The following is a 14,390-nucleotide window of genomic DNA, read 5'->3' on the forward strand; positions in this document are numbered from 1 at the left end:
ACTTTGTCCGTCTTTTGGGATGGACCACATGGACCAGCCTTCGCTCCTAATGTGCATCAATGAGCCTCGGCCGCCCACGACCCTGTCGCCGGGTCACCATTGATCCTTCCTTGGAGCACTTTTGATAGATACTGACTAATGCAGACCAGGAACATCCCACAAGAGCTGCAGTTTTGGAGATGCTCTGACCCAGTTGTCTAGACGTCACAATTTGTTAAACTTGCTCAAATCCTCGCCCAATCCTCGTCAACTTTGGGGACAAAATGTTCACTTTGTTGGTTAATAGATAAATCCACCCACTAACAAGCGCCATGATGAAGAGATAATCAGTGTTCTTCATGTCACTAGTCATAATGTTATAATGTCATCATGTTTGCCCTGACTGTGTATATATATATATATATATATATATATATATATATATATATATATATATATACACAGTGGAAAGTATTCAGACCCCCTTTCACTTTTTCAATGTTATTATGTTGCAGCCTGATACTGCATTCATTCAAAAAGTTTATTTTTCTCCGCAATAATCTAAACTCACTGCCCAATAACGGCAAAGTGAAAATTCTAGAAATACCTGTACATTTTTTACAATTCATATCCTAAACTTTCACATAAGTACATAAGTATTCAGACCCTTTAGAACACTACTTAAAATTGAGCTCAGGTGCCTCCAGTTTTTTTTTTTTTTATCCTTCCTGGGATGTTTCTACATTTTGACTGGAGTCTACAGTATATGTAAAAAAAAGTTTATTGATTAGACATGATTTGGAAAGGCACACACTTCTCTATAGAAGGCCTCACAGCTGAAAAACTTCCTGCAGAGCTCAGAAACAGGATTGTTGCAAGGCACAGATCTGAAGAAGGCTACAAAAAAACATTAAAGATTCCCAAAAGCACAGTCGCCCCATTTTTATCAAATGGAAAAAGCGTGGCACAGCCAGGACTCTTCTGAGGGCTGGTCGCCTGGTCAAACTGAGCAATCACAGGGGAAAAGGGGCTTAGTAAGAGAGGTGATCAAGAATCCTATGGTCACTCTGACTGAGCTGTATATACAGTAATGCCCTGTTCCTTATTGAACACCTGGGATTTACAATACAACTTATTTTATTTTCGATCCAATACCAAAAAAGTATCGTCAATACCAATATCAATATTTTGGCTGCTCCCATTAGGGGGCGCCACAGCTGATCATCCGTCTCCATACCTCCCTGTCCTCTACATCTGCCTCTTTCACAACAACTACCTTCATGTCTTCTCTCACCACATCCACATCCTTGGTCTTCTTCTTTTCCTCCTACCTGGTGGCTCTATCCTCAGCATTCTCCTACCTATATACCCCATGTCCCTCCTCTGTTCTAAACCCCTTTAGACCATTCCAAATAAAAATTCAAAATCATACACAAAAAACACAGTAGGTCTGGTGATCAAAAATCAGGAAATCACACAGTGCAAAATGGGAGGTGGAAGTTAAGTGGTTAAGACATTGGACCTTCGATCTGAAGGTCATGAGTTCAAATCCCAGCCACACCAAGATGCCATTCCTGTGACCACAAGTAAACCACTCATAGCTGATCAATTGTAAGATGAGTTAATTGTATCTCTGAATAGGGACATCTGCCAAATACTGTAAATTTAAGCAAAAAATGGCTGAGTTCAATCAGAGACCTGAACATCGTTGTAATTGGACAAAGAAAAACTTTAAACACAAATTTAAGAGTGAAATGCTAATAGATTTTTTTTTTTTCTACATACAGAATTGTTTGTGTTTTGTCAATAGAATGTATATTGTATTTCTGAAGTCACTTTTTTCTAATAGGAGTCTGTTTAGAGAAGGTAGAGAGGAGTTTTGATTCGGGATACCAAAAATAAAATAAAAGTATAAAATTTTTGAAAAAAAATAGAAGTGGCAGATCTGTGGTTAAGATGTTGGACATCTGATTGGATAAATGTAAATCCCAGCTCCATCAAGATGCCACTGCTGGGCCCATTAACACGGCCCTTAAAACTCAATGGCTCAGTTGTGTATTTGAGATAACGCTGTCACTATGGATAAGTGCAATATAAATTTTATATTGAAGTTCCTTAACTCGTAGAAAGTGACGCTTACACAAACCATTAATGTTCAGTGAATCTTCAACTGACTTGTTTGGGGAAAAAAACACAAGTAGGATCGATATTGTAATGACCCTCAATTCAATGCCAGTATCAAAAGATACTTTAGGATCGATCAGCCTGTCTCTACAAAATAATGCTAATCAAATTCATCAAAAAAGCGGGCGTGGCCTATTATTCTCCATTTAAAAAGTTTTTACTATTAAACCACGCCTACTTTTACAATAAGGTTTTTAACTTATCATGTTCCTGTTCACTGAAAGTTACTCTGGATCGAATATAAATGTAAATGTTGATCGATGTCCCTCTGTACCAGCCTCAAGTCTCAAAACTAAACACATTGCTGAAAAAAACATGAATTTCAATTATTAAAAAGATTGATCCTCACTAGATTAGCTTTCACTTTGCTACAAGGTTTTCACTTGCTTTTGAATTGCTAGCTATTACTTGCTGGTTAATTTTTGTCTGCGAGGTTCGTAAGCGTTTTGCAGATATCTGGTGTACAAGACATGCTAGGTTAATTATCTGTTGACTAGCTAGCTTAATTTTGCTAGTTTAGCCTTCTGACAGTTGGTATGCGTCACTTTCATTGATAATCTGTTCGGGGCAAGATCCAAGTTCATGAAAAGAAACCCTTCGTAATTTAGCATACAAACCCAATCGCGATTGTTGGTACTAAACGTAGTTCACCTGATGAACATCCGATGAATGTAACTACCTCAAGCATTACCTGAGGGTAGCCACGCCCACTTTGCTTTGTGCCCCCGTAATGAGAACGGTTAACCTCATTAGAAGGCGATCAGGCGCAATGCCGCTTCCCTCAGTGTACATTTCGTATTTACCCCAAGAGTCGTTTGAATGAAATGAAAGACACGTCACGGCCGATTGCCTTCCTTCATTCTCCCTGACCTCGGATTTGACAGCGAGTGGAATTATATACACGTTTATCACCTACCTGTTGGTGTTTGCATATTATCTTTGAGGATATTTGCCTTTCTGTGGGCGTCTGTGTGTGCCCATGTGTGTGTGTGTGTGTGTGTGTGTGTGTGTGTGTGTTTAGGTGTGTGTGTGTGTGTGTGTGTGAGTGGGTGGGTGTGTGGTGTGTGTGTTAGGGAGTATAGTAGGCGAGCGTAGTGGGGAATGCTGGGAGATTTTAATAACGCAGAAGCAGTGCACTGAGATTTAATAAAGGGAGATGATGTGATTACTGAACCCTGGCGCAGAGCCACCTTGCTTCACAGCAATATCCGCTCATACACACACACACACACACACACACACACACACACACACACACACACACACGCACACACACACACACACACACAATTTCGGTCCCATACACACACACACACATAGATAGATAGACAGACAGACACACACACACACACACACACACACACACACACACACACACACACACACACTAATATAAACCATGCAATTATATTTACATGCATGATTTACATATCGATTCTTCATATACACACAAAAGCATAGCTAAAGCTAGCACACACACATACACGCATTATGAAACTGTGCACAAGCCTTCCCTTCAACGTCCGAACGTGTGTACTTGCACAGAGAATCCACCCACACTGAGATTCGGCTTGAATTTTTGTTAAGATTTGTCAGAAGGACGATACGTCTCTTCGAGCGCCTACCTTAGCGTCTTTGTAAGGTGAATTCAGGTCCCATTTTCCCAAAGGTCATAATCACGCTTAACCCCTTCACTCCTGAGAGATCAAAGCTGTGAGGAGTGATTGAACACAAGCTGGAGCCTCGGGAGGGCACCACAATGACGGCCTACTTCATTACCTTGCCTGTTGTGTGTGTGTGTGTGTGTGTGTGTGTGTGTGTGTGTGTGTGTGTGTGTGTGTGTGTGTGTGTGTGTGTGTGTGTGTTGTTACACTGGGTGCTGAAAATTTTCTGGACGTATGCTGTATCAGTGGCATTCCAATGTGCTTAAGGTAGAGCTGTCAGCTGTATAAGAGTATTGGCTTCTGATATATATATATATATATATATATATATATATATATATATATATATATATATATATATATATAGAGAGAGAGAGAGAGAGAGAGAGAGAGAGAGAGAGAGAGAGATAGATATATATAGATATATATATATATATATATATATATATATATATATATATATAGAGAGAGAGAGAGAGATATATATATATATATATATATATATATATATATATATATATATATATATATATATATATATATATATATATATATATATATATATATATATATAGAGAGAGAGAGAGAGAGAGAGAGAGAGAAAGAGGGAGAGAGAGTATCTGAGTACTACTGACTACTGAATGCTATTAGTGTGCCCATGATTGCTAAATGAGTGTTGTGTTGGAGTAATGTAGAGTCATGAATGCTAGTGTCTCCCATATGAACAGTATATTAGTACTACTGAGTACTGAAAGCTGTTAGTGTGGTAATTAGTATGAGTATTAGTGACTGCTACTTCAGTCTTGTTTTCAAGTAATGTTTGAGTAAAGTGTTTGGTATATGAATAGTACCTGAGTGCTACTGATTACTGGATGCTATTTGTGTGCTAATGAGTGTTATATGGATAGTATTTGATGGATATCAATACTATCGGATTTCTGAATTCTTTAAATACTAATGAATGCAGGAATGCGGAATACTGTGCTATTTTAATACTATTAGCTGCTTTATTATTTCTATTTGAATACTAGTAAAATGTCTACTGACTGCTATATGAATGCTATTTACATATATACTACTGACTCCTGTAAACTTTTTTACGGCTAACGCTAGCACTTTGGATTCTTTAGCGTTTTATGTCCAGCCTCAACAATGTCTGACAATCCTGACAATTCCACATATCGAGGAAGTAAATGAATGAAGGATGGAATAAATGAAGACGTGATAAAGTATGCTGAAAAAAGTAGTACATTCAAGTAGTAACTTAACTGCTTAGTAGTCATATGCCTAGAAAATGTATTATTAAATATAAAACACACACGCACTTATATAGACATTTGTATTACCCAAATGGGGTCTAACAAATGTAAACTATTTAATTAATCCATTTATTTAATTTTGTTGAATCAATTAAATTTGTGCCAATTTAATTGATTATTCAATGTAATCAATTAAATTGTAATGCATTAATTAAATTCTATTTTATTTTTATAAAAATATTATTACATATTATTTTATATATTTTTTAACCAAACATGCATTTTGTAAAAAAATGAACTGTTTAAAAGTTGAAAATAATCAACTACACAAATAAAAAATAACAAGAACAACAAAGAAGAAAAAATAACAAGTCTTGCATTTCTTTCCCCAACCGTACCGTTACACCCCTACGCTATACTATTATATTGACTTCTGAATTTTTTTAAGTACTACTGATTGCTCTGTGATTTAGAGTAGTGTGCATTACAATATGAACGCCTACAGTATATTTGAGTCCTCAATCTCAAATCAAATGCCAAATTTGAGTTCACTTACTGAATGCTGTTTGAGTTCTGTTACACTCCTGAATGCGTTTGAGTTCTGTTACACTCCTGAATGCGTTTGAGTTCTGTTACACTCCTGAATGCTGATTACTAAATGAGTAGTATTTGTGTAGATTAATGGCAATATGAACTCTAGTTGAGTAATATTTTTACAACTTACTACTATTTACTCACTATTACACTTTTCACTGTTGTATGAATAGTATTTGAGTACAATCTATAAGAGTATGCATGTTTTAGAGTACTGCTGATATGTGAGTACTATTTACAGCATTAGTAATGTTTTAGAGTACCGCTGACTGCCATATGGACCTGGGAAATGTTTATAGTGTAAATTCTATGTGAGTAATATTTACTACTTAACACTTTTTGAGTATTATTACCCTAAGGGATGTTTTGGGGTACTACTATCTGCTATATGATTAATAATGAAGTACTATATATGGCTATATGAATGCTTTTTGAGTACTATTGATTACTAGCTAAATAGTATTTAAGTGAATTTTTTGGCAATATACATTTCAGTGAATATTGAATGTACTACTGAATAGTATTTAAGACTTTTAGACTTCAGAATGTTTTGGAATATTAGACTGCTAGATGAATAGTATGTTAGTACTAGTGACGGCCATATGAATGTTGTTTTAGTCATTTCAACTGGGTGTGGCATGATTTTGAGTACTGTTACACTCCTGAATGATTTCGAGTACTGTTACACTCCTGAATGATTTCGAGTACTGTTACACTCCTGAATGATTTTAAATATTGTTTGTCTTGTTACACCCCTGAATAATTTTAAATACTGTTACACTCCTGCATGATTTCAAATACTGTTACACTCCTGCATGAATTTGATTACTGTGAGTACTCTTACACTCCTGAAGGATTTCGAGTACAGTTATGATCCTGAATGATTTTGAGTACTGCGAGTACTTCTGAATGATTTTGAGTACTGTTACACTCCTGAATGATTTTAAATACTGTGAGTACTGTTACACTGCTGAATAATTTTGGGTACTGTGAGTAATGTTACACTCCCTAACGATTTTGAGTTCTGTGAGTACTGTTACACTCCTGCATGGTGTTGAGTACTGTTACACCTATATCTTTCTGAGTACTGCTGAATGCGCTAGATGAGTTGTATTTGACTAATATGTATTCCAATATGAACGCTAGTCTAGAATTTGACTCCTGATTGTTTCTCCGTACTCCTGACTGCTAGATGAACAGTATACGAGTGCTATTTACAGCTATATGTGCGTTATTTAAGTTAATGTTTACTACTGAATCCTATTTTGTGTTATTTTTTTACTCCTGAATGCTTTTAAAGCACCACTGGCTTTGATTTAAAATCGTATTGACAGCTTTATGAATCCTTTACATCTCGAGTGACAGCTACTCCCACTAGACTCTCTGAACGACAGCAAGATGCACGACAAGGCGAAATGCAGTTTGTTATTGCGATCGTAACCGATTCCTCCGCCCCGTCCTTCGGTCAGTTCTGTTGCGCGGGATCTGTTGCTCAGGGTGACTGTGAAGAGGGCTCAGTGTCTTTGGTATGGGTGTGTTAAGTAGGTGTAATTTTCGTTTGGCGCGATCGGCAGATGGATTGAGACAGATTAGCTGTAGCAGCTGCGTTTCGGACAGGATCATCACATCCACGCAGATCAGACGCCTTTATGTACGGACCTGGCTGCCACTCCTTTCACCAGATTTAGGGAATAACACCTTCATCTCACTCAGCGAGGGTTCTGGAGCACACACACACACACACACACACACACACACACACACACACACACACACACACACACACTCTCCCACAAATATACTTAGTCGTTCCTCCTCGTGGCCCGCTGCAATAGAATCTTGTTTTGGTTGAAGATGTTTTTCATCTCGCTGATGTTCATTTTAGGCCGCTCACTTGGGTTATTGCCTTTTCTTCTGCAGGGTCTCTCACATAAAAAAAAAGAAAGAAAGAAAAGTTTTTCTTGGTTTTTTTTTTTATTACTTTCTGCACTCAATTTTTTTGTGCAAAATAATGTCACTGCATATGTACGCTATCGAACCAGGGTGTGTAAGACGATGTGGTTATTCTGAGCAATTAGGATCCTGTGTGTGTGTGTGTGTGTGTGTGTGTGTGTGTGTGTGTGTGTGTGTGTGTGTGTGTGTGTGTTGATATGTACAAGTAATGAAGGAGAACTACACCCCACACACTCGCACATGTGCCTGTCAGTGCACGTGAACATCTCAAGGAGTCCTTGTGCAGTGTGTGTGTGTGTGTGTGTGTGTGTGTGTGTGTGTGTGTGTGTGTGTGTGTGTGTGTGTGTGACGGAGTGTACGAGCGAAAGAGCAAGAAATGCTGTTTATTTGAGTGTGTGGAAAAAAAAAGAAAAAAAAAACGATAGAGGAGAGATTAACCCCATGCTATTCTCAATCCTCGTTTATGAGTTTATAGCGTCTGTCTGGGCATCGCACTGTTTAAACAACAATCTAATTAATCCCGTCTTTATTAGTTTCAGCGAGCTGAGCTGTGCTGGGAGAGAGGGAGGGATGGAGGGAGGGAGGGAGAGAGGGAATGAGTGAGGAGGAAAGGAGGGAGGACGGGGCATTTCTGCCAGAAAATACTAACAAAAGGAGGGAGGGTACGGACAGGAAAAGAATGAGGGATTTGGAAAGAATTTAAGAGGGAACGAAATGTGCCTGGAAATAAGAACTGACATGGAAAAAAGGAAAGGTGGGGAATAAAAATGAAGTCGTCGTGATATTATGAAGGCGATGGAGCTCATTCTTATGAATTTTGCTACGAGATGTTGTTCCAAAATTTCCTGGTTTGTTCATTTTCTAAACGCAAGCTCACTCAACTAAAAGTCAACCTCAGACAATATTCCTGTAACTCCTTCTATTAAAGAAAACTCCAGGTCCTTTATGGTTTTTGAGTTCATGTTCATTTTGTATCAAAGTGACAAACTAAAGGGCAAAAACACAGGAATTGGACAGTGAACGACTGGAAGGAGGTTTTGTGGAGACCAAATGTAGCATTTCACTCCAGAAGAACTTGTGTGAGATGGAGAACAGGAGAAAAGATGAGATCAAACTCCTTCACTCCCACACATGGAGGTGGAAGCTTATTGGTTTGCGGTTGTTTTGGAGCAGGGAAGGTCGGAGGCTTATTCTGGAACGTGAAAGGAACCAACATGGCAACCATTCCATACTCCAACACCGTGCAAGTCTGGAGTGATATATATATATCATGGCCTGCCCAGTCACTGCACCTAAATCCTATTAAACTGCTCTGGGATGAACTGGATCACAAGCTCAGAAAGAAAACTCCACATAGTGAAGAACAACTTTGGCAAGTTTTTACTAAAGAGAAATGGCAAAGTATTTCAGCTGAATGTTTGGAGAAACCAACTGTCTGGAAGCTGTTCTTCCTGCTGAGGGAGGATTTTTTTAATGGTTATCAAGTGGAACATCTGGACATAGATTATAGATTTGTTTGGTGAAAGGAACTCTTTATACGATTATATTTTCTAGTTTGTTTCGTAGAAACTGAAGGAACATACACAAGTCTTTCAATAACTAAATCATTTTCACATTATAGTAGAAAATAAAGATTTTTTTTCTTCTCTTGAAGTTTACTGGGGGAAAAAAACAAAATTGCAGGTTTCTCTGAAGATTTTCTGTGTCAGAAAGCTGAAACCATAACACTGGAGACTCCTTCCATGAAATGCTAAAAAGAAAATCCTCAAATTCCTGTGCAAAACAAAGTGATGTCATCATATAGTTGATAATATTTCAGTAGATAGATAGATAGATAGATAGATAGATAGATAGATAGATAGATAGATAGATAGATAGATAGATAGATAGATAGATAGATAGATAGATAGATAGATAGATAGATAGAAAATCAATTTCTTTTGCACATCGTCATTCAGCATCTCAGTTGGTCTTATTGATAAGTGCTGCCTCCTAGTGTCGAGCCTTAAACACTGCAAATAGGTATCTTATTTTGAATACAGTGCTATAAAATGCCCTATATGGACAAAAGTATTGGAACACGTGACTTCTCTAGCCATGTCTGCTTTTTTCCTACAAACTGTTACACCAACTTGGAGAGACAAAATTCTAGGACATCTCTGGATATGTTAACATTAGATATTCCCTTTACTTAAACTTTCAGACCCAAACATGATCCAGCATGACGCTGCCCGTGTGCACAAAGCTAGCTCCATGAAGATCTGCTTTACATGGGTTGGAGTGAAAGATCTCCGGCTATAGAGCTCTCACCCTCAACCCTCAACCCTATTGAACATATGAATGTTAACACTGACTGCACCCCAGACCTCCTCACAGCACCTACATCACTACTTGACCTTACGAACACCCTTGTGGCTGAATAAGATGAGATGGAGGTGGGAGCTCAGTGGTCAAGGCATTGGGCCTTGAATCAAAAGGTTGTGAGATTAAATCCCAGCACCACCAATTATCTACCACACATCCTGTAATTTCTGTTTCGTGTGTGTGTGTGTGTGTGTGTGTGTGTGTGTGTGACAGGCTGTTTGTGCGGAAGTGCAGCGCGTGCCTGCAGGTGATCGGCCGCTCGGAGCTGATCATGCGTGTGCTGGGGCAGGTGTATCACCTGGGCTGCTTCAGCTGCTGCGAGTGCGAGCGGCGGCTCCAGAGGGGTGACGAGTTTGTCCTGAAAGAAGGCCAGCTGCTCTGCCGTGGAGATTATGAGAAGGAGAGAGAGATGCTTGCTGCCATCAGCCCCGCGCCTACTGAGTCAGGTGACCTGCAGTCTGTGTTTATTACATGTACATTGCTTATGTATGCAAGACTACAGGAGGGGCTTTAGAATTACTGTGAAATTATACAGTAAACAGTGACTTAAAATGATTTTTATTAGTTTTAGTCCACTCCAAAACATGTAAAGCATATCTTCATGGAGCTGGATTTGTATGGAGCATCCAATAGTCTCCTAGTTTAAGTGAAGGTAACATTTAACTCATTTGCATCCAAAGACGTACAATTACATGCCTTTAAAACTTTGGGATAACAGTTTGTGCAAAAACCACATATGGCTGGAAATGTATTTTTGGTTTATATACTGTAGTGTATTTATCCAGTGTTTTAGCTCCTCAAACAGTAATCCAGGTGAATTATTACAAAAACACCTGACCAGGTCTTTTATATTATTAGAAATGGCACTGACTTGATCTCAAGATCAGGACCGGGGTGATATCAGCTGGTGGTTTGCATATCTGGGGGAAAAAAAAAGATAATTTTGCCAGATAAAGGAAACAAAAACTGAAAGGTTTTGATTTGATTTTAACAAAAAAAAAAAGAAAGAAATCCTGGAAAATATTTTTGTAGAAGAATAAAACTGACTTGAATGTCTTTGAATTTTTCTAATAATATTTAAACCCTTTAGGTGAAAATTTTTACTTGAATAAAAATTTTGGGATTTCAGCATGTATAAGCATGTAAAAATAAATAACTTAAATTAAAACAAAAAAAACCAAATGAAATTTATAATAATAATAAAAAAGGATATTAGCTGATCCTTAAAAGTTCAGTATCTGGAAAGAAAAACTGATATCACACTTCCTTCTCCCCTGCAGTGAAGAGCGAGGATGAAGAAGGTGGCAGCAGCTCCATGGGAGGAAAAGCCGGCGATGACAGTAAAGAGCACAAGAGGTCCAAGCGGCCGCGCACCATCTTAACCACACAGCAGCGCCGCGCCTTCAAGGCGTCCTTCGAAGTGTCCTCCAAACCCTGCCGAAAAGTGAGCCACCTCGCCTACTCAGTGCAGGGTGCTATTGCTATTGGACCCCTGGTAATGATCGTATTTGTGTTGTGCAGGTCAGAGAGACCTTAGCAGCCGAAACCGGGCTGACGGTCCGAGTCGTCCAGGTTTGGTTCCAGAACCAGAGAGCGAAGGTAAAGCGTCTCAGTCTTTCCTCTTTATGTGTTAATAAAACATTTTCCCGCCTTTTGTTGGAGTTCTGGGTTTCGATTGTTCTGTCCGGTGATGTGTTCAGATGAAGAAGATCGCTCGCAGGCAGCAGCAGCAACAGCAGCAGCAGGAGCAGGAGCAGATCGGTGGCAGCAGGAGGGGCCCGAGCAGAGGAGGACGTCTGAGTAACGACGACAGCGAGGGTGAGGCGTCACGTTATTAATTACTGCGTGTTTTTCGTTTCTCACCAGCAAATCGATTTTAAATAACCTCGTGTAGCAGAGCTGCTCAAGGGAAATAATCATTGAAACCACATCATGGTGCCTCCTGACATCCAGCAGCGATACTCGTTCCACTCTGGAGTTGCTCAAACATAATCATTCCTCTCATAAGACAGCTAGTTTGTGGTCTGTTAGCATAAATATAACTTCACTTTCAATAGTAGCTAGCCTTCGAGTTTCATACTTGCTTTAATTATGTTTTGTTCCCTCTTATTTACCATTGGTTTAAAGATCCACAGCATTTTTTTAAATTTTTTTGTTAAACTTTGTACTTTTCGATTTTCAGCTCGTAGCATGTAGCTGTACTTGCTTTACATTAGCTTGCTGTTATTGCTGTATTTGATTTTATTCGCACTATATTTAGGCAGCAATAAATAATGATATAAATAAATAGATATATAAATAAATAATTAAAATCTCCAATACTACTAGATGGATATAAAGAAATATGTTGTCTGTACTGTACATGGTATGTGTATATATATATATATATATATATATATATATATATATATATATATATATATATATATATATATATATATATATATATATATATATATATATAAGGGCTGTCAATCGATTAAAATATTTAATCGCGATTAATCGCACAATCGTCATTGGTTAACTCGCGATTAATCGCAACTTAATCACACATTTATATCTGTTCTAAATGTAGCTTAAATAAATACTTTTCAAGTCTTTTATACTCTAATAAACATGGGCATGGACTAATGGATGCTTTATGTATGTATGTATGTATGTATGTATGTATGTATATTAGTGAAACCAAACTCAAGACAAAATATTCATGTAAATGTTTTCAAGTAAAAAATGTGTTTCCACACGGACGGTTTTAATTGCCGGATGTGTGTATGTCAATGCAGATTTTGATGTTGATTTGGGACTTTTATTATTATTTTTTATATCTGAGTAAAGAAAGGGCGTCGTAAATAAACGCGTGTTGCGCTAAAGGATTTAATTTGGCCTCTTTTATATATATTTATTTATATTTTTAATAAAAACGGACAAGCAGAAACGCGCGCTGCGTTAATCGCGCGTTATTAAAATTTGGGCCGTTAAGATTAATTCGCTTTAACACGATATCAACGTGTACATTTTGACAGCCTTAATATATATTCATACTAATGTCACCGTTATGCTAACAGTTCTACTGCTGTAACTATTAGCCCCCTGCTGCTATACTGTAATTCAAACATTTAGACAGTTTTAGACTGGTTAGCTAACATTTGGATTGACAGCTAGCTAATGAAAGGCTATATAGGCTATTAGTGATTGTGTAAACCAGGAACCAAGTTTGCTAACATGTGCTAGTGTTAGCATACAGTCTCTCAGACAGGTTTTCGTGTTAGCAGTAATATTGCAGTCTAAGCAAATCTAAAGAGGAAACACTTCAACCTCAGATAAATTTATATGCTGTTAATATTACAATTAAACACAATTTTGATTGTTTTGGACCGCATTTGATTTTTGTCTTCACATTTTAGACACGTTTTGTGTATTCAGGTGAGGGTTTAAGGTTCATCAATGTTTATTTGTCGCATACATATAACATTTTTTTCTTAGTCATCTCACTATGTTGCATGCAATATAAGTAATATATAAGTATTAATAATCAACCTTGAACCATCAGCTGTGTATGCAAAGTGTGTAAATGGATAGGAAGAACTAAAACTCTGAAGGTATTGGAGGAAAGACTTTATTGAGGTGCTTCTCCTCGCAGACGGTTCGAGCAGTCACGGGTTAGACGGCATGCTCTCGTACTCCTCCCTGCCGCGACAGCAGCTTCTGGCTCTCGACCCAAACCTGTACGGGGGCGAGCAGTTCCGGCACGGCCTCACGCCCCCGCAGCTCGGCCCTGAGCAGATGCACCCGTACGGTAAGAACATGAGAAAAGCACATTAACAGAACTCACATGGTGTGGCCAAAAGTATTGGGAAACCCAACTTCTCCCAACCCAAGATAGATCAAGTGAATAAAAACACGATTTCTTTCTAAAATATAAATTAAAAACCTGGGAATTTTTTTTCTCCACAGGTTAAAGGCTTTGTTTTATATCATGTGATTTTTCCAGTAACAACAAATCTCACAGTTTGTGAAACCTGCACCCAAAATAGTGCTCTAAGATTCTATACTTTGATACACAGATCAATCTATTGAATGTAGACAATTTCATTTGTATGTGTAAAGCTTTCTGTCACTACGGAGGGGGTGACGCTGCCCAGCTAGTTCGAATTGCAAGAAATAAAGTCAAAATCTTGAGAAATGAAGTCAGAACTGCAAGAAAAAGTCAGAATTGTTCGAAAGAAATGCAGAATCTCGAGTAATAAAGTCCAAATTACAAAAAACAAGGGAGAATTTTGAGAAATAAAGTTGGAATTACGAGAAAAAAAAGTAGTAATTGTGAGAAAAAAAGCCAGTGTTGTGAGAAATAAATTCAGAATTGTGAGAAATAAAATCAGACTGCAAGAAAAAG

At 38.0% G+C, this 14,390-nt stretch overlaps 1 protein-coding gene across 1 annotated transcript in view; it reads left to right on the forward strand.

Moving 5' to 3' along the window:
* The window catches only part of lmx1al (LIM homeobox transcription factor 1, alpha-like), a 39,538-nt gene that overhangs the window by 22,734 nt on the left and 2,414 nt on the right, over positions 1-14,390 (forward strand). Inside the window, exons 4-8 of the mRNA XM_083524545.1 lie at positions 10,211-10,443; positions 11,278-11,441; positions 11,519-11,596; positions 11,698-11,815; positions 13,638-13,793. Coding sequence (XP_083380671.1) covers positions 10,211-10,443; positions 11,278-11,441; positions 11,519-11,596; positions 11,698-11,815; positions 13,638-13,793 — 749 coding nt within the window. The remainder of the gene's footprint in view (positions 1-10,210; positions 10,444-11,277; positions 11,442-11,518; positions 11,597-11,697; positions 11,816-13,637; positions 13,794-14,390) is intronic.

Source organism: Silurus aristotelis (assembly GCF_946808225.1).
Source record: "Silurus aristotelis genome assembly, chromosome: 21".
Lineage (NCBI taxonomy): Eukaryota > Metazoa > Chordata > Actinopteri > Siluriformes > Siluridae > Silurus > Silurus aristotelis.